Below are 20,897 nucleotides of genomic sequence, written 5' to 3' on the forward strand. Positions count from 1 at the left end.
GACGATGGGCAACAAAGGTTCAGCTCTTTATAAAACTCAAACAAGTAGTTGCATAAGTGTACATACGCTTTGGTCTGAGTCCCAGCATCAGTCAACCAGCTCCATTAAAAAAAAGGTCACATGACTAAATATGTGTGCTGGATTCTAGTTGTTGGGTGAGAATCGCAGCAGCAGGACCAAAGACGACCCGCCAGACATCCGGTAGAATCACTCCTAAGACCAACTACTGAGAGCAGTAACCTTCCTGCAATAGAAATCAACGGAATACTTAGAGAATGCAAACGCCTCTTGGTAATAACAAAGGGCAGTGCAAAAGACAAGCGATGTTTAGACGCGGTATATAATGTAACAATATAAACATGTAATTAGGTCCTTGTTCACCAAGTTATGGCTCAACTTCCATTCCTCAAGCTCTTTCGCGCCAAGCAAATTAAATAAATTGTCACCGTGGTCTTTGCAACGGCTCTAGAATAATATCTGTGCATGAGTTTGGTTCCCTGCTCCAAGAGCACATGGAGCAGTAAGACGGGGTCCGTCGGTGTCATTTTAAGCCGACTATGTACGATCATAAACGGGCGTCATTGTAATCGTTGTCATCTCCCCAAACGCCTCGGCACCAGGACTTTATTTAGAGCTGGTGTCAGTCGCTGTTAACCTGGAACACTTCTGACCACCAGATGGCGCTACTCTTCATAAATATTGGGATCGGCGTGTTTACTGGAGCTGTGCTGACAATATGGCACATTCATGAAATCCTATTAAGTCTTTACACCAAATTCACATTTATATACATCCAACAGAACATTATTGCTGTGAACTCACGTGTAAGACAAACAGATACTCTGAAACCTTTTCTTTGAAACTCATCGCCCTCACAAGTCAATTTAAAACTAAAGCAGCAACGTACCCACTGTTACCTAGGGGGGGGGGGGGGGGACTGACCCGGCTTCATGTGAATCTAACTATCTTCCTTATTTACAGCAGAGACATATTGCACCATGTCTTTCCTGTTGGTCACAACGTTAAAGGTTTGCAAACTGGTTTAATGAAGTATTTACGTCGTACGAACAGTTACAGTTGATGTTGTGTTGAGACGCGTAAGCCGGCCCACAGGAGAACTGTTCCGTCGCGGTGCTCTGCGATCAGGTTAAGACACTTCTGTTGGAACCACGTTACAACAACGAGCGATGACGCGACTCTGGTGGAGCCAGAGCAGGTCAGTACTTACGCTCACTTTGTGCAGAAAACACGGAGCAGACTGCAGAAATACAAGCTTGACGATAGAAAAGGAAACTGAAAGAGGTGCAAGCATCACATGCATCGGTACGTCCACGAGAGAGCACACGCAGCCCGTCTGAAATGGCGTTGAAGACTCATCGAGCCCGAACAGACAGTTTGGACCATTTTGGCATTCTCAGTGACACTGGAAAAATAAGTGGAACCTTTAGAAGGTCACTGACTTGGGCAGCTGCTGGCCACCTGGAGGCATCCTGCAAAAGTCCGGGCTGGATTGGCCCGATGGCACTCTGACGGCCGACGGACCCGAGGGCCGGGACTGGCCCGGGGGAGAGCCGGTGTACAGCAGTGGGGCGGGGAAAGCAGAATGGTCCCTGGGGCCCCGAGAGAAAGGCTTGGAGTAACCGGGCGAGGCGGCTCTGTGCGTGTCCGAACAGCTGGCAGCGCTCCGCTGGAAGGGCGCCAGTCTGTCGGCAAAGTAAGCTGGAGGAGGGGGGATGATGGAGTCCTCCACCCAGCTGTCCTCTCCTTCATATTCTGGCTCCTGTGGCAAACTGGGGAGACCGCACAGCGAGGGTGGGAAAGAAGAGGGCGAGGGAGGGATGAACACGGGAGGAGGAGGCAGAGGGTAGAGCGCAGGGTCATGACCTCGGCCAGTGGCGTGGGGGCCATTGCTGGGCGTGGTTGGAAGTTCCTCAGGCGTGGAGCCAAGCAGCCTCTCCAGGAAGCGGTCCTCTTCATCAGCCTCAGAGAGGTTGTCATACTGGGAGGTGTTGGAGGGCCGCCGGCCTCCAGTGGGCACCGGGACGCAGAGAGAGACCGGGAACTTGGTCGGCTTCGGGGGCGGAGGAAGTCTGGGGGAGGAGGAGGAGGAGGTGGCGAAGGCACGGTGAGAGGAAGGCTTTGTGGGAGCAGGTTCCTTCTGTGCCAGATGAAGCGACGCTGGTGGTTTTAGACACGGTTTTGGCAATAGCTTCATTTGAGGGACCAGTGGTGAGGCCGGGCGAGGAGAAGGAGAGCGCTGCTGGGCCCCGGAGCCCGTCCCAGTCCCCAGGCGGTGTGCTTCCCCATCCAGGCGCCTTTGGTCATTCCGCTCGGTGTAGAAGAAAGGTGGAGGGGGCAGATCTGGAAGGTCCATGAACTCCTCCGCAGTCCCCACAGCAAGAGCATCCAAGTAAGGGGGGGGCCAATCCACCGGCTCTTCCTGGGTCTCAGGCCGTCCAGGCGGGCCCTCCGGTTTTCCGACCTCTCCGCTCCGGCGAACCTCTGGAAGCGACTCATTTCCATCCCTGTCCGATCCGCCCTCAGCACCGGGTTTGTGTGCTTTGGGAGGTAAGGGAGGCGCTCTGCAAGGCCTCAACGGAGGAGGTGTTCCTGGCGTGTGGACGACAACCAGGTCGGGCGAAGCCAGAGGAGGAGTTCTTGAGACCTGGTGCTCCGCAGAAGAAGGGGTCTGCTGCAGGGCCTCTGTTTCGGGTTGGCTGGGGGGCGGCAGCATGTTGACTTTGACCTCCAGAGGAGAGTCCGGCTGCAGGAGAACTGGCCTCTCTTGACCCAGAGGCGTCTTTGGCTGCTCTTCTGACTTGGCTAATAGAAAAAGGAAAGATGCAACCGTGTTACTTTAGGTTGTAAATGTAGATTTATACTGATAATTAAGAGTAAAAGAAGCCAACTGCACCTGGGGGCGGCTGGTCCAACTTTTTACTGCGGAGTTCGGACATAGCGGTCTGTAACTGTTCCACCACGACATCATCAGGCGAGAAGAAAGACACGGCTACCTGCTCCTGAAGAAACTCCCTCAGGTCCTCCAATGGAAGCTTCTGCAGGCGCTCTGAACACACACACACACACACACACGTTAATATTACACTAAAACTGCAGTTTGTGTTCCTAGCAGTCAGCAGTGACGCTCCTGTCTCACCAGAGGCACACGGCGATGAGGTGTTAACTCTGTGACATGAACCATGAACAGAAGTCTCACTTTAAAGAAACAAAGTCAATACGTGGTCGGTCAAAGGAATGCAACCGCACTGAGGCGATGCTCGTGCAGGCGTCCAATGAAAAGACAGCTTGTGATTCTTCTCCACAGCAACTGCCCACTTGCATTACGTAAGCAAGTTAGGAGGCAGCCAAGCGAGAGGCAGCACACGACGTAACACTCGCTGGTATCGCACCAGCAACGGGGCTGCATGTGGGCATGAGACCGGTCAGACTCGTTCAGAGATAACGTCCCCACGCTCGTACTCACTCCTGTGTAACTTGAGGGTTGTATACGCCATGGCAGTCAGCGTCTTCTCTCCCTCCATTATGTAGATGTCCCATAGACGCAGGGTAAGGGTGAACGGGGTCTGTTATGCAAGACACAGGGGCGGATTAAAAAAATAATATAAACAAGCCGAGATGTAGTTTCATGTTCAAAAGAATATACAGATGAATGAGTTCCGATGCAGAACGTGTCTGGCACTGGATAGAGTACGTCCAGGGAAGAAGATGAATGCAGTTCAACACTCACTCTGTCAATGAAGCACTGCAGAAACCATTTGGTGGTGTAAATGCCGGATGTCATCTGCTCTTTGTCCTGTGGGGAAGGAATAATGAGGAATAGTCTAATAAAGTCACTCCACATAATCTGTTGAGTCACGAATCTAACTTTCCGGTTCCGACTCTCGGACTTGCAGGAACATTGTGAACATGAACCTTTTGCAACAGAGATATCCAAATATGAGAAACGACCCAAGTAATCGGAGCTCCGCCCACGCCCCTGGTACAGATGTGCTGGAACCTACCAGGTGTTTCTTCAGCTTGGGCAGCATCTTGGAGAGGACCAGCTCGTAGTGGGCCTGGAAACGATGCAGTTTGGGGAACCCTGGGATGAAGAACCCTAGCACAGCAAGACAAAATAATAATGAGCCAACTTAAACTTGATATTTACAAATGTAATTTGTATTTCCACTCTCACATTACTTGATCGAGGTCATTGAGGACTATGCGGTACAAGGCACATACGAGGTAGAATTAAACATTTGGGTTTTTCCAGCTCTGAAGCTAAATACTTAATAATAGAGGCAATTTCTGCCCTGTGTCAGAGATTCATATCAGCTGCTCTTATACAAATATTGTGCACATTTAGAGATGTGTGTACATATTCACACGACCAAGCAAGCACACGCGCCGACCGGGTTACAGTTTCATTACTCGCACACACGCGTGTCCTTTTCAAAGAGAAGAGTTCATATATTTGATCGGTCGACTATTCGGCGCTGTGCTTTGCTTTGCGTCCGTCTTCATTCCTTCCCGTCTCTCACCGTGCATGGCGTGCTTGCTGTTGGTGAGGAGCTGGGACAGAGCCCAGAAGGCATCTTCCTCATTCAGGTACATGAGCAGAATGGCAGCGATCTGACTCATCCCCTGGCAGTAGCTCACCTCCTGAGGGGCGGAGACAGGTTGGAGTTAACAGGATGGCCACATGAGAGGAATTATTCAGAATTTAATAACACAGAGCGAGGCCGAGACAGGAGTGCACCTGAATGTCTGATGTGGTCTGAAGCCAGACTGTGGCTGTGCACACAATGACCTACTGTACATGCAGCTACAGCATTATAAACACTTTTACCAGAGGTTGTTCAAATATTTACTGAAGCTCAAAATACATTCTCAGTAATGTCATGTCTTCGAATTGAATTCGCGCCAATTTGACTCCGCAATGATTCAATGATTTACGCTTAACACATCGCCCTTGGCACGCACAGATACACAAAACTAGACACACACTTGGTATTTGTCCATATTAAGGCCGATTTATTGTGCAGCCAGAAATGGACATTCCAAAGCATCCTTTCAAGGAAATACAGAAAGCGTATTCACGGTTACACCGAGGTTAAACTACACAGTCTCGGCATTCTTCTCGATCCTCTCCGAGGCAAAAGGACAAACGCATACACCCCCCTCCCTCTCTGGCTCGCTTCTTCTGACCCAGTTTCTTTCTGAGCAGTGTGTGAAGAGGGGAAAAGCAAAAAGGGAACCGCACATGCCCGTTTCCTCTGGCTACAACACCTCTACCGCACAGGAACCGACGACAGAGCCCGATCAGAAAAAAAGACCTGGACTTTGTTCATGTGTGGGGAGATGTACTGTAATGTACCGTCATATTTACAGTAGATCCCTTCAAGAGGGCAGCAACCTGTGTATATACACCGATTAATACACACACATTTACTCTATTCTAGTCAACATGTGTTGATGCAGAGAATTCCCACTTAGTTGTAAAAGCTGGAGACACAAACTCGGCTTGTGGTGGGAATCAGATGCAAGCAATCATCATTATGTCCAACCGCAGCATCTACATCTGCACTGCAAACTATTTTACAGCAAAGACAAAAACGAATAGTGGAAAAAAAGAAGGATGAAACTGCCCGGTTTGGGTTGTTATGACAAATCAGTCCTTGAGGTGGAAAATAAATCTTGTGTCTGTAATGTTCGACTGTGTTAAATGACGTCAAAGGAGAACCAGGCCCAACAGCGAGAGTGCCGACTGTGTGTGTGGGTTCACTGGTGGTCTGACTGGTACACTGGGTGGCTTCACACTCATGAATAAAAGATCTCACCAAAGGCTCGACAAAAAGAATGGGAACAGACGGGTTTAGAGTGCTCGGGCTTTCCTTTGCGGGATGGGAACTAACGCACTTCATGAACTGTTGCACCGCCGACGTGCTGCTTTCACTTTGCAGCCAGAGTACACAACACTCTTCCATGTTATGTAACGCACACAAAGGCATACAACTGCACCTCCGCCCACACAAACACACTTACCGTGTTGTAGACGGAGTACGCTGCGAGTACGTGAAACAGCGCCTGCTGCCTAGAGAGGGAACAGAGAAACCAGCAGTTACACTGAGGAAGTGGTTTCTGAGCAACAATCGAGCAAGTTGAAACAGTCCGGCTGCAGTGGAGTTTATTCCATGAACATTCCCAGAGGCCACATGAATATTGATTTCTCAACCACCTCATCCCCAAATTACCTCCATCGATCAGCTCCACACATTTCTGCTAGCGTTTGTATAATGTGTGTGTGCATCGTCGGTCCCTCTACCCAGTGGTCCTACGCTTGAGCTGTCTAGCTTTGCATTTAAGTATTAATGAAGGGTGCGAGAGGTTTTCTGTGATCGAGGAGTGCTGGAATAACGAAGAAAAAATAAATTGTGTTTTTAGGGATCAATAAAAAAGGTAAAAGGCCTTTTCATCAAATCATTTTGTCCAAGCTGTGCAGCTTCTATCCAGTTTGTATGACCACTTGGTTGCATGCTGCGTGGCTGGTTACGACTGGAGTCTCAACTGTTTGACAGTGAACCCAAGGCAGCTATTTTGTCTTTATTATTTTTATTGTCAGTAAAAATAAAAACATTAAAAACTGATCTCTTTTTTTAATGAACATATTTTATGTTCATTGTTGTGTTTAAGTTAAATTGATTCTCTTGCTCAAAACAGATTCAGGAAAGGCAGCAATCCAGTGGTAGAAACAAAGTTAAAGCGTCACCACATGTCTTCATCATTTTGGTGAGATTAAACCAACGTACTCACAAATCTGCGCCTCAGCATAAAGCCTCAACAAACTCTACCTTTGTTTTTCTCCTGAATCTGCACTGTGGAAAACAAACTGCAGTTTTAGTGTAATATTAACAGCTGTGCAACCCCACCGACTGCTGTGTGTGTGTGTGTTTCAGTTGAGAAGTGGCATTAACAAAATAATGTAGACGAGAGAGGAAGAAGCCTCTATGGTAAATACATGTCTTATAAACGGAGACAGGAAAAGCAGCTAGAAATAGCCGCCGGTGTCTCGGTGAGGAGTGAGACAGCTGTTGACCTGCAGGGAAGGAGTGAGCGGCCGAGCAGGATGGAGCGCTGCTTTGGTCTGTTTGGACTCGGTGGCTTTGAATTGAAGGGGAAGTACGTTACAAAGAGCAGGAGGAGCCCTGTGCCCGAAGTTAACTGGCAAGGACCAACACGTAACTTTCAGATCACAGTTGGCTCCCACAACTGTGATCTGAGGCTCATTTAATGTGTATACTTAATATATTAGCATTATATCGATGTGGGAAATCGTATTGTATACTGTACATGTACGCTCGATGTCGGTGCACATTTCTTTTTGAAATGCCATTTCCTGTGGGGTTTCATGCACTGACAGGAAGGCTAATGAAACACAGAGGAGGAACCCACCGCTCTGTGTGTTTGTGTGTGTGTGTGCCGTGGCTGCCACAGAATTCAAGCCAAAGGTCACACTCTGTGTAAACTTAAGGGAAAACTTGAACATGGGAGGTGAGGAAGAAAATATAAACACGAACTTTGGAGACACTCGTCTGCCAAAGATATGTTATGAAAGCTACCTAAACCGTGTAATGATTTAACAGGCTAAAAAGGTCACAGAACTAGTTGTACATGATCTGCGGTAACGTAGGTCGTGTGTTTGGCAAGACTAACTGAAAGACAAGCCGTGCAGCTTTCTGTGACGCGACGCCGAGAACTCACTTGACTCCAAAGCGGTCCATAAACATGATGTGGTTCCTGAAGGTTCTGTTGACGTCCAAGTCTATCTGTTTGATCTCTGCGGAGAAATAACGAGCCTGCAGCTTCATTCTCTGGAGGATAGAAAAAAGAAGAAAAAAAAGGTTATAAAAGCAATCAGAATTTCACAGTGTCCATATTTTAGAGGGGTTTTCGTCCATTTTTAACATTTATACCTCATATTTTCCGACGTTATCTTGTTTGACTTTCTCTATGTCCAGAAGCAAGGCCCAGGCCTGCCCCCTCAGCTGCAGAGGGATGCCTTTATACACACGCTTCACCAACTGAAACACACGGGACACATGGGAGTCTCTCAACGTAAGGAAACCACAACAACGAGAAGCGAGAGGCAGAGGGTCACGTATGAACGCTGCCTCGTGGAATGCAGAACGACAAGGACTCATCACGGGGCCGTGTGTGTTTACTTCAACTGTCTAGACCAGAGAGGAGGGGGTTAAGGGAATACACTGTGGTTGGTTAAAAAGGGAATGGAAAACAGATTATTAACAGAGGCGGAAATAATACAAATAGTTCAGTTGGATACAGCAACATTCTGTTTTATTAACCCTCTCTTGCATTTTCTCCACCAGCTTGGAGTTACACACCTTTTCACTGTTCTTGTACTTGTCCCACTTCTTCACCATCTTGAGCCATTTCGCCACTCGCTCTATCTCCTGATGCTTTTGCTGGGGAGAGGAAAGACGAACATACATGTGGTCCGTATGTGAAAGGGCATACGTATAAATCACGTGCGAGGTCAACCTTGGTACGCAGGTTAAAATGGATACCTTCTCTTCCGTCGCACTGGGTGTCGGCAACCCTTCCTCACTGGAGGGGAAAAGCAGAGATACACAGCATGTGAGGTCTGGACATCCAGAGGGTAATCGGAGTTTGCCGCTAATATAATACATCAGCATAAAGTGAGGAAGATAAGATAAAAGAAAGGCAGGAAGAGGGACAGATATCTATATACAAGCAACGGTGTTCTCATAGAATTGAAACAACATGAAGTCGGGTAACTTACTGCAGGAAGCCGAAGCGGTCAGTAACCTTATAGATGCTGTAGTCAGCATCCTCCCATGGGTCAATGTTGATACCCTCCTGTCTGCCCTGAAACAATCACACACCATAACTCCTAATGTGCTAAATAAACAGTTTAGAGGTGACTTACGATGGTGCTGATGTGCACAGCAGCAGTGAGAACGTACCTTCTGTTATCAAACTCTCTTTCACAGTATGTTCTCTTTTCCTGAACATTTCAAAGTGTTTTAACCTTGGTTTGTAAACTACACACACCAAAGTTGCTGTCATTAATTGATCATTCCTAGTATTCATTGATCAATGCTCTGGGTTCACACATTGCAGGCTCCACTCAGAGCCTCACTCAGACTAGCAACTCCCCGGTTTCGGTGTTACGTCGATGCGCCGTTACTGCCCTTCTGGGAGGAGATATTATGTTCCAAAGAATCACAAGTAAATTGGACCATATATGAACTTTCATGAGCCGTGGTGTTACGCCATCTGCGCCTGACCTTTGGCAGTGGTTGAAATCGGTCCGAAAGAAACTGAAGAAAAATGCTCAGCTGTGGCTCCAGCTGGGCCATGACAGGTTGTTGATTTTGTGCATTATTTCTGATTATGATAAATATATGAGAATAGTCATCATCAGGTGATGGTATCCCTGCACACAGACTTACCTTGTCATATTTAGAGATGATTTCAGTGCGTTCCTCTGCTATCAATGTGTCTATGTCCTTCTTCATGTCCAAATCTAGAAGGAGGCAAACACAAATGGCATTCATAAGAATCAGAAGTGGCATGGTTTATAAGACACTGCAGTTTGTTGATTGATTTGTTGTTGGTGTGGAATACGGTGACATGATCACACTTATTTTATGAATGGACGTTTTCTGATTGAACTTATTGTTTTAAGCTAGCTGCGTTTATAAAGATGAGAACAACAAGTCTCGTTCAAGCTGAGGTCAGAGTGCAGATCAACTACAGATCAGTGCTCTGTTGGTTAGAGACGATCAATATCAGATCGGTCAAGTACGCAAAGGCGCGAAGTAACACAAGTGGCATTACGCATTGTTGATTATTTTCGCCCATGCATACCTGCGTACCAGTTATGTGCACCCCTGTATATATATACACAGGGGTGCACATAACTTTTCCAGTGAGTTACTCAGGTGAGTACCGGGAGATGGTGTTTGGTACTCACTCCATCTGTAGCGTCAGTTTTGTGACGTAAGACAGCTCGTGTTCTCACTAAAACTAAGAACAGAGATCACATCACTCCTGCACTAGCTGCTCTGCACTGGCTCCCAGTAAAATCAAGAATCACTTTTAAAATTCTTCTCTTAACCTACAAAGCCTTGATTGGTGATGCACCATCATATCTTAAGGAGCTTGTAGTACCATATTGCCCCACTAGAGAGCTACGCTCACTAAATGCGGGACTACTTGTAGTTCCTAGAGTCTTAAAAAGTAGAATGGGAGCCAGAGCCTTTAGTTATCAAACTCCTCTTTTATGGAACCAGCTTCCACCTTCAGTCCGGGAGGCAGACACAGTCACCTCGTTTAAGAGTAGACTTAAGACTTTCCTCTTTGACAGAGCTTATAGTTAGGGCTGAATCAGGTTCACCTGGTCCAGCCCCTTGATATGCTGCTATAGGCTTATAGCTGCCGGGGGACGTTTAGGATACACTGAGAACCTCTCTCCTCTTTTCTCCCTCCTTGATGAATTTTCATCTCTCAATCACACGTTACTAACTCTGCTTTCCCCCCGGAGTCCTTTTGACTTCACGTCTCATGGGGTCATCGGACCCTATGAGACGGCATAGATCCCATCTGCCTGATGGATCGTGGAATATGCTTACTACCAACTATTCATACACTGTCATATTCATTGATTGTGTTGTTACTGTGTTTTAATTTGTGTATAATGATTCCTTCTGGTCACATGACATCTATTGCATCTGTCCATCCTGGAGAGGGATCCTCCTCTGTTGCACTCCTGAAGGTTTCTTCCCTTTTTTCCCCGTGAAGGGTTGTTTGGGAGTTTTTCCTGATCCGATGTGAGGTTTTGGGGCAGGGATGTCTATGTGTACAGATTGTAAAGCACTCAGAGACAAATTAGTAATTTGTGAATATGGGCGATACAAATACACTGAATTGAATGCTGGCACGGCGTCAGCAGCTTCCCATTAGTGTGCCCAGAGCTTCGGCCGACAAAGTGCTCGACCTCAGCCTGAGGTCACAGAGTCTGAAGTTATAATTAGTGATACACTAAACATTATTCTGCTTTTTGCGCGTGTGTATTCATGCCCTTTAGAGCTCACTGGATTAACAAGCAGTGGTATTTAAAAAAATAAAAATTTAAAAAAAATTCTTACAATTCATATAAAAAAAGGTTCAAATAGCATTCTGAAAAAAAAACTTGGTTCCTCATGTTTGATTTGATCTTGTTGCAGATGTATGATGTGATCGTCACTGGCTATTGAAAACAAAATGGTATGTTCCTCATTTTTCAAAATTGTCTACATTTTAGATTGTACGATGTAGCATTTCTTCAGCTCAGGTCAGACTGCGAGTGAAACAGACTCATTTAGATTAACACTCAACATTTTCCTTGATCTTAAAATGCTGTGGAAAACACCACAATAACCCTCGGACGCGTTTCTGGACCCATACAGGTTTATTACTTTGTGATTAATAATCACTTTTAACCTCGAACCAATGGAAAGATTACATAAAGAGATAAAGAACGCATTTTGATATGGATGTGTGTGTTCTTCCAAAGTTATTTGAGCGTTAATAACAGGAAGACACAGTGGGTCATTTAAGGCATGTATAAAGTGTGACACAGAGTGACAGTCATGGGACTTTATTTCTACGTGTGGCATGCGAACATCTGTACTGTTACCAACTCAGAAGACAATACAGAGGCAAGAAAGAGACAGGCGGACCTCCTGAGCCCATGAGGAAAGAAACAGAGAAGTGGACAACTGAGGTCAGAGTCGTTGATGAGACCAAAAGCTCTGAGGGTCTTCAATTCAATTCATATAGCCCAATATCACAAATTACAAATTTGCCTCAGAAGGTTTTACAATCTGTACACATACGACCCCCTGTCCCAGGACCTCACATCAGGAAAAACTCCCAAAAAACCCTTGGAGCCCCCCCCCCCCCCTTCTCCCAGTACGACTCCTCCCTGACCCCAGTCTGGTTCTCTAAGCCTGCGTCAAGCCTTCTGCAGCTGATGAGCTCTGGCAGCGGGCTCGGCTGTTTCGCAGTTGTCAGGGCTGAATAATCCCCCAAGAAAGAACAGCCACGCTTCTCCTTTGCCAGACCAGCATCTCAAAGTGCTGTTTGGATATGACGAATATGCCAGTAAAAAGAAACGGATACTAACCCCACTGTACTGTTAAGCACCTGGTGAAGCAACAAGGTGGAAAACTGAGCCTTTGTCATCGTGCTAAAACCTTAAATGCTGGACAGATAACCAAGACAAGACCATTTTAAATACAAATAAAAACTTTAAATTGTCAAATGATCTACAACATATGAAATAATATATTAACTAAATTAACTCAGTTTGTGACACTACAAAATCCACATGATGTATTTCAGAACCAGCCAGTGACTTGTTTGATAAGGTCACAGGCTAGAAGGGAAACAAATGCCCTGACTGAGGAAAACGTTCACTTACGTTGGACAACACGTGCCGCCGGCTGAGGCCTCAGGCGGTATGCACGTCTGAATCGCCTGGCAGCAACAGGTGTGCGGCAACTGCCACCTCACACAGAGACCCTTCAGCGTTTCCTCGCCGACCCGTATGCCTTGTGCTGAAGCAGACACATTTCATGTGAAATGTTAAATACAAATGTTTGAAATAATGTGTTTCGCTTCAGATTTGATAGCTCTCGAAAACTCTCGTGACCTAAACTGCAGGTGGGACTTTCCTGTTATACAAAGGTGTGAAGAAGAAAAGAGATAAGCAGAGTGCACAGGACAGGAAGTGAGACTGTAAACCTGAAACTTTTCATCAGGTGCCAAATCCTTCTGCCATATAAATCTGACCTCCAAAGGACCAGCGTCCAGTCTTCTCCATCAGAACAACAGCCCAGTCTGTTCTCCAACAGGTGGCTCGTGGAACCAGACCACGGAACGACCTCCGCTGTTCAACGCTTACCTTTTTACAATGTACCCCTTCTTCTTATTCACCTCAGGTCAAACCGATTTTAGGTTTTTCTAGGCGTCAGCATATTTTTCTCAACACCTTAACATCAACATGGCTCTAATCGTGCCTATATTATACAATCAGGGGAACGGTCTGTCCCGTCGTACTTTACATACACAAGTCTGCCGTCACATGGCTTAGAGGTAAAAAGTAGGTAAATATCGAGGGTTCAAAGTATTAAGTAACAAAGTGATGTCTCAATAACAGAATCGTTGCACATCACAATGAATGGGAAACGTTGTGTTTAACTCCCGTTTGTGTCGTCTAGTTATTTTAATATATACTGGGTCATAAATACTTTTAAAGGCCAAAACAATAATTAGGGCTGTGGTTCTGCAGCCGGCCATCATTATCAATAACGTTGTAGTTTCTTTCCCTAGTTTCAATTGTCATTTCACAGATGAATTAATTAGTTTTTAACAGGCCATGGTATGGCCACACATGACTAACAAGAGATGTGAGACTCAAACATGAGCAACTTGAAGGCTCTGTAGGGGCCTTGAAGTAAGTCATGTGATTCTGAAAAATGTGTTTTTCATTGACGCTGCACGTTGTGTATTGTGAGGCGTTTTCAATCACTACTGACTGTTTTGTTTCATCTTTAAATTCCAGCTGCTTACTTCCCGTGTTGAGCCTCCAGACTGCTGATAGTATTGTGTTGGGGTCAGGAAGAAGAGGAAACCAGTGACCGCCACTCCTTTAACAACAGGTTCAATAAGAACTGCCACAGACAAATGGCTCTTACTCCAACCAAGGAAAACCCTTTTATAGACAAAGCTTCCAATTATCCAGACTTGGTGTTTGAAGACGTGAGTAATGCCCAAAAGGTGGTCAGTTCACATTTACACTACTGGTATTTTGCTTGTGAGTCACCAACACAGCTGAGGCCTTCCTCAATGGGTGAGCCATCAAGGGCATTACATCGTGTGGTTGGTGCAAAGAAATTTACTTTGAACAGCTATTTTCAAGTGGTGGCGAGAAAAGTGTCTATGGTTGTGGCGGGGATCAGGGTGTTAAAGCTCGAGAAGAGAGGGAGTAAGCAGAATAGAAGGTTACCGAGTGGGAGAGAGATCGTACAAATACAGTTAAACATCACACCTGGGGACAGCGAGTACTGGAGTGAGAACAAATGGAGCGAGAAAAAGATTAATTTTTAGAAGAACAGGGTTCTTACACATGTTGACCAATGGATTCCCATGACTTTTCCATTACCTTTCCATGACTTTAAACCAAATTTCCATGACTAAACTGAAATCTCGGTATAAACATGAAAACTGTAGAAAATGTAGCATATTGAGAGCTATCGCTGGCTTATATTTTGAGCATCTTTCTTTAAAAAAATATATTAATTATTTCAAACTCGGCGTCAATGAACATGTGATTATAACACATTTCCATGACTTTTTAAAAGTTTTTTCCATGACTTTTCCAGGCCTGGAAATGACCATTTAAAAATTCCATGACTTTTCCAGGTTTTCCATGACCGTACGAACCCTGGAAGAAGTAGACAAGCTGAACATTTCAAATGAGCGTAAAGTCCAGAGAAAACACACAGGCATTCACAGCTTTGATATTAAAATATTGCAAGTGGTGAGAAAGTGATGTGAGAGCCAGTTGAGTGAGCGGACCGTGTGGCAGAGTTGCAGATGGCTAATGCACAATTTATCTGCAGCGAAAAACCACTACGGCGAAATGTTGATAACCTGCTTGCTTACAGGATACAAGACTTTGAGCCTGAGGTCCTGTGACATCATTTCCTGTTATGACATAGCGCTCTAAATCTAGCTTGCGTCTATAAGTTCTCAGCGCACCGTTAACCATAAACAGCTTGCACAGCACTCACATCCATGGTGCTCGGCAGAGATGCAGAAGTCAAAGCTTCCATTACTTATCCAACGCCAAAACATCCTACCTCTAAACGTACTGTATCTTCACGCCGTGTTCAGCCCTGCGATGACACACAAGTCATACATACTTATGATTTTCAGAATAATTTGGCCAAGTCTGTTCATTACAAAGACTTAATGAGTAACTGTTTACTGGTATAAAGCCCAGTAAGCTAGATAACGGTGGCGAAAAATTAAACAAAGTAAGATAAAATGACTTATTAGCCAAACGGATGACGTTTAATTCAAATTAGTATGTTTCACTGACATGTTACATATACACACATATATATATATATTCAGCTGTATTTACTTACTCTTTACCCAATTTCACTGTGATAATAAAGCACATGTCCTCTTTTACATAAACTTCTGCATTTACTTTCTCTATAATCATCTTTCTTCTGGCACATGATCAATCTTGATCCGAGCAGCAGTCAGAGAGTTAAGGCAGAGGATTATACAAGAGCAACATCAGAACGACAGCCTGAGATTAGGAAGAGTCTGGCAGTAGTCAACCATGGAAACTCTGAGTACAGTGAGCTCCAGTGGACTGATAGCGAGGGGTGTATTGGTGTCCATCAGTGGACAAACATCTTGAGCTGAAACCACGAAGTGAAACTAAATCAGGGTGTGTAAAGTCTAACAGAAATAAGTTCTGGTCTTCATCCGACTTACAAGTAGGCATTAAAACTCCAAAGAACCCATTTTAAGATGTTGTCAAATTCTTCAGAGAGCATCTTTGTGGTTGGCTCTCCAACCCGCTTCTCAAACGGCTGATGGCTTGCCGAAGGAGAAGACGACAGATGTTTGGTTTATTTTACCATTGAATGATTAGTGAAGGCTGCGTGGTCAGCCAAAGGACGCTCTGAGATCAGACCAGCTCAGAACCACGCACTCATTCAACCTCGTTAACCTCAGAGCATAAGCTACTCCCACACCGTGCCTCTCCAATCACACATCTGTGTATCTGTATTACTGTCCTGCACATGCTGAGCTTAACAGAAAAAAACATCCATCAAAATAGCATCTTTTTTTGATCCTTCATAAATAAGCGTCCTTAAAACTTTTGTTTTTGTATTCAAAATGTCTTTAAATCGAAAATAACGGCGACAGAGGACTACATCAAGGGGTTTCTTGTAGTCTCACCGACATGCGTGCTTCAGTCCGTTTCTGTCCGTCTCCAGTATATCTAAATCCCATGACATCTATGTTTCCGAATGTGTCCGCACATTGTTATGGTGTCTCGACGAGACCATCCGAAGACATCATTAAACACATTAAATGCAGTGCGCTAGCAACTGTGTTGATAGTTAATCACGTCAGTAATTACAGCCAACACAATTCACGGCAATGAACTTCAAAGGCCGAATCGTAATGCGCTGCATTATCGTCCCAGTCATTACACTAGCTTAATGCTCGAGGCTCGTGGGGATTGGGGAGAACAAGTAGATCATTCCAATTCAGAAAAAGGAAGGAGGCTTACAAGCGACCACATGGCTCTAATTTACAAATGAAGAAGTCTGAAGTCCCAGATGGCTTCAGAGCTCCAGTTTTAAATGGGACAGAGAGAGATGAGGGTTGATCAAAGAGGTTATTTTTTGTCTATTTTCAGCAGGGGCATGGGATATGGTGAATGGTATATAACATCAGAAATGTTACAGATTTCTTTGTCCTTTTTGCTGATAAAGTAGCTCCAGCCCTGGTTCACATATTCCAGCAGACTGCAGTCATGTCCACCCTCCACAGATCTTGTTGTTCATTTCCTCGAAACACAACACTGAATACTTAAAAGCAAATTGATGTTACAAGAAGGGAGCCCCCCAGAGACTAATAAGAGTATAACCAAGTCGCCCCACAGGAACTCGAAGGTTGGTATGAGATGTTCAACAGCTCTCTCCTTCTTTAAAAAAAAGGAGGTATGGAGACCAGATGGAACTTCAGAGACACAGTTAAAGTGACAAAGCTTGAGTAGCAAAGCACAATTGCGACTAACCATTATCAAAAACACATCCCAGGTTTTATCTTGTTTGCCATCTTCAAGCACGTTACCCATAATGATCAATCATTGCACATACATTGAGTAAAGTGTCTGTAAAAAATAACCCAGACACTTTAATTCCATCAGCCTCCGGACAGTTGAAGGATGGAAATGTTGAAGGCCCATGTTACCAGACATGTGTTTTGCAGGTGTGGTAGTGCATGGACAATGGACAATTGTTTCCCCATAGCCCTGAGGCTCCTCTCAGGAATTGTACATAATAACTATTGACTCACAGCAGAGCATGGCAAACAGTGTGCTAACCTCACATACTGACTGGGTTGAATCGACCACTGAAACCATACAAACCAGAAAATCAACTTAGGAACAGGGAGAAGGAAGATACCAAATTAGGCCAAAGAGGGGAAACAGCCGGGAAGCCTCGATGGCCAGCCACTACGTCTCCTGAACAAGAGAGTCCTTGTCTTTCTTGCTGTCCGAGTCTCTTCTTCCTCAGTCTCCCTCCGATTCGGTTGTACGATTCATGTTTATGCATAGAAAATAGCAGCGACACGGCGACTGTGTGACCCATGGGTGAAACATCCAGCGCACAGGGACTGGGGAAGAAGGACATGGCTGAGAATAGCTTTTTGTCCCCAAGGGGCTTTTCTGTCCTGCTCCACTCTGCATTACCACCGTCGCGTTGCCTTATAATTGTATCCAAGGATGAGCACATACAACGGAGATTCATCAACAACCTTCACCATCCCAAACTACCCAACCTTTCCCCCCGCCATCTTAACGAAAAGGAAATAACAAGTCTGAATCTGAGAAAGGAGAGCTCTATCACCTCACCCATCTTCTGACCTGGCCTGAGAACTGTCTCTGGTCCTTACTGCGGTCTCGGGTTATCTAAATATAACAATGACCACACAAAGTTTGAGATGCTGGAGTCTCAGGCCAGCCAGAGAGGCCTTGTTTCCCAGAGTGGTAGCACTTTTCCAAGGATAGGAATGTCAAGGGAACAGTATAAACACAAAACCGCATGACTCTGCTGAGAAAGCCAAATTTGTATTAATGGAACATCTTTCTTGCAAAGGATTCACCGGAGTCAGAATGGTACCATTTGAAGAAAATCTCTTGCATCACAATGAAAATTTCAAAAAATATCATGATAAACTTTCAAAACACCTCCTTCACTGCACCGAGATGCAAGCGCCACGGTCAACAAGCTCATTCAATGATTCAAAAAGGTCAACACCTGCTGCTCTCTAACCAAATGCTCAGCATAAACGATGCTGGGTTCACTGATGCACATATACCATCGTCAGAGTTTTCACGTTCAAATTATGTTTACGAGCACAGAAACAGAGGATGACGGTACATGTAAAGGGAACAACCCGACACTGGAGGGGAACCGTATCGATTCAACAATAGAGTGAGGTTAAAAAAAAACTCAGGTAGCATGTGCGACTGTGGATCAGTGGTCGTCCTAGAGGATCGGCGATTTGATCCCCGGCTTCGCTCGCCCATGTCGATGTTTCCTTGGCCAAGACACTTCACCCCAAAATTGCTCCCGTAGCTGTGCCGAGACGATCTGTGAATGTTAGCTCGTCCTGATGGAAAGGTGGCACCTCGCATGGTAGCGGCTCCCATCATTCTATGAATGGGTGTGACTGGGTGAGCGATGTCATGTAGTGTTAAAGGGCTTCGAGTGGTCGGAACTGTAGAAAAGCGCTTTACAAGTACAGGTTCATTTACCATCCAACAGACACACAAAGTAGATACAATAATAGAGGGGAAATTCCAAATCAGCCTAATTTAGCCGTTACACAAATGCCAAAAGTGACCATCTTCAGTCTCAACAGAAGTGTAACCTACATTTTTTATTAATTACAGTGTGTTGGGAAAAGATTTTGCCTATTTATAGACACTTGATCTTGTGAAAATGTTGCACCGGCTCCTGGCAGAGACTCCCTCTACAGCCCAAATCAAATGAACCATCGCATGGTGGTGCAGTGTGATGATCACCTCATGTAGCAAGTAGGGCTGACCCCACAGTCCGCGAACACATGCAGGTTGGTTGAACTGGAACTGAAAATAGCACGTAGGTGTGAATGGGATGACCCGTCAGTGTGTACCCGACCATCACCCAGTGTGTGCTGCGATATGCTCCAGGACCTCGTGACCCTGACCAAGAAGAAGTGATATGGAAATGCCATGATTTCAAGACATCTGGAAAGATAACACTGAAACTGAAGGGACATTTCTTTTCAAAGTCAAACAGTCCAGCTCGATGGAGCTGTTCAAAGATCAAACTCCTCCAGGAAGAACATGGAGGAGAGCTACACGATGAAGGAGGAAAGACATGCTAAGGGACGGGTCGATGAGGGCGATCTCACATGATACGCATCACGAAAAAAATGTACACCAATCGTGCTGTCACCTTTCCGGTGTGAGACTTCCTTCTCAAGCCACAAGCAGCGTGACATACTGAAGGCTGAACATAGCAACAATAAAAACAAATAGATGTATAAAAAGAACTCAATGCTAAAGGCATGTGGGTGTACAGCTAAGATAAACAACTACTCATTATAAAAATAAAAGACTGGACTGATTTCTAGCGAGATGATTTGATTCTGGGCAGACATGTATGCACACACACAAACAAATATGAATATTACCTCCAAAACAATGATGCACAGCATCAATTAATGACATTGCATATCTAAATGTGGGGAATTGGCGAGAGATCATTTGCACTTGCATCTGCTAGACATCTGGTAGAGGATGAAAGCTAAATCCTGCTAGAGATCTCTCACTCCGTTTCGTCTGTCACCTCCCCCACTCCATGAACCAGTGAGACGCCCAGTTATCATGTCAAAGGGGACCACGCACGGCATGACGTGACACACAGACCAGTATCTCACTGGTTGGACGCTGGAGCATCTGTGGTGGGTGAAATCCTGCGTGCTTGCTCCAATGACAGGAAACCAGGCTTCTTTTTAGAAATTAAACGCATGTTATCTCGATCACAAGCACGGATCCTGTTTCTGACGCTTGTCTCGTACCTGCTACGTGGGGCCTGCGTGCATTAGTTAACATGCGGAACTTGAGGGTGTCAAGACTGAAATAGATACGATCACAAAACACAAACCGTGTGTTGGAGTGGGTAATCAGAAAACAGAGGAGAGAGAAGCGGATCCCATCATAGTCACATCTCGCAACCCCAGCCAGAGTAGTTTATATGCCATTAAAATTCCCGAGAACCCGTGAAGAGTGATGCGAAATCAGAAATCCCCCTCGAGACGCGCTCGGTCACTGTTCTCACCGCATAAAGCTCCTCATGGGAAGTAACGCGTGTCGAGTCCACGCAATCTACTCTATCTACAGTAAAACGTTTTTTGTTCCCAGGACCAGAAAATCACACCAGCATAAACACCTCCATTTCCCTAAATCACGTGCACACGGGAAACCAATCTGACCGTCTCACCCATAGCTGTGCACGCGGGAGCAGCCGTTACAATCAGTAACGTTGGGTATTGCTTCCGATACGTTGGAGGGGCAAGTTGTAAAAACACACCAAAAAAGGAGCAGATAAAAACACAGAGGCGACGTGTATTGTGTAGCTTCGTTGCGAGTCAGAGTAGTTATGGAATAGTGCGTGGAGAGGACACACGGTATTAGTGGAGACACTCACGCTCACTAGCAACCCGTCGTCGCTGCTCACCTTTCGGAGTGACCTCCCTTCTTGTGCTGCGCTGTACCTCCAAGTAGAGACGATATCCTCTATTCTCATTCTCCCCGCTCTCGACGCTGCCCCCCGCGCTGAAGACGTGTCCCCGACTGTCGACTGGCTCCGCTGATATCGACGCTGGTCAAACGGACGCACCCCCTCGTCCAGGTCCACATGCCGCGAGCTGGCTGGAGCTGTCTGTCTGGCAGGCGGCGGGGCACACCAGTGACACAGTGGCGCACGCGCACTAGCGGC

At 45.6% G+C, this 20,897-nt stretch overlaps 2 protein-coding genes across 2 annotated transcripts in view; both read right to left on the reverse strand.

The window, feature by feature from the left end:
* Nucleotides 1-10,394, reverse strand: part of b4galnt4a (beta-1,4-N-acetyl-galactosaminyl transferase 4a) — a 179,741-nt gene extending 169,347 nt beyond the window's left edge. The window contains exon 1 of the mRNA XM_056416861.1: nucleotides 10,373-10,394. The gene's annotated coding sequence lies outside the window, so the exon portion shown is untranslated. The remainder of the gene's footprint in view (nucleotides 1-10,372) is intronic.
* Nucleotides 14-20,825, reverse strand: si:dkeyp-19e1.3 (USP6 N-terminal-like protein). Its single transcript, XM_056416862.1, has 14 exons — nucleotides 20,637-20,825; nucleotides 9,495-9,568; nucleotides 8,822-8,907; nucleotides 8,586-8,625; nucleotides 8,403-8,483; nucleotides 7,974-8,081; nucleotides 7,762-7,871; nucleotides 6,046-6,094; nucleotides 4,542-4,662; nucleotides 4,023-4,117; nucleotides 3,749-3,814; nucleotides 3,485-3,584; nucleotides 2,915-3,067; nucleotides 14-2,823 (listed from the first exon to the last, which is right to left on the reverse strand). Exons 2-14 carry the CDS (start codon nucleotides 9,558-9,560, stop codon nucleotides 1,445-1,447), a joined length of 2,454 nt encoding a protein of 817 aa, XP_056272837.1. The 5' UTR covers nucleotides 9,561-9,568; nucleotides 20,637-20,825; the 3' UTR covers nucleotides 14-1,444.
* Between the last annotated feature and the right edge of the window lie 72 nt (nucleotides 20,826-20,897).

The sequence above is a fragment of the Pseudoliparis swirei genome, chromosome 6 (assembly GCF_029220125.1).
Source record: "Pseudoliparis swirei isolate HS2019 ecotype Mariana Trench chromosome 6, NWPU_hadal_v1, whole genome shotgun sequence".
In the NCBI taxonomy this organism is placed as follows: Eukaryota; Metazoa; Chordata; class Actinopteri; order Perciformes; family Liparidae; genus Pseudoliparis; species Pseudoliparis swirei.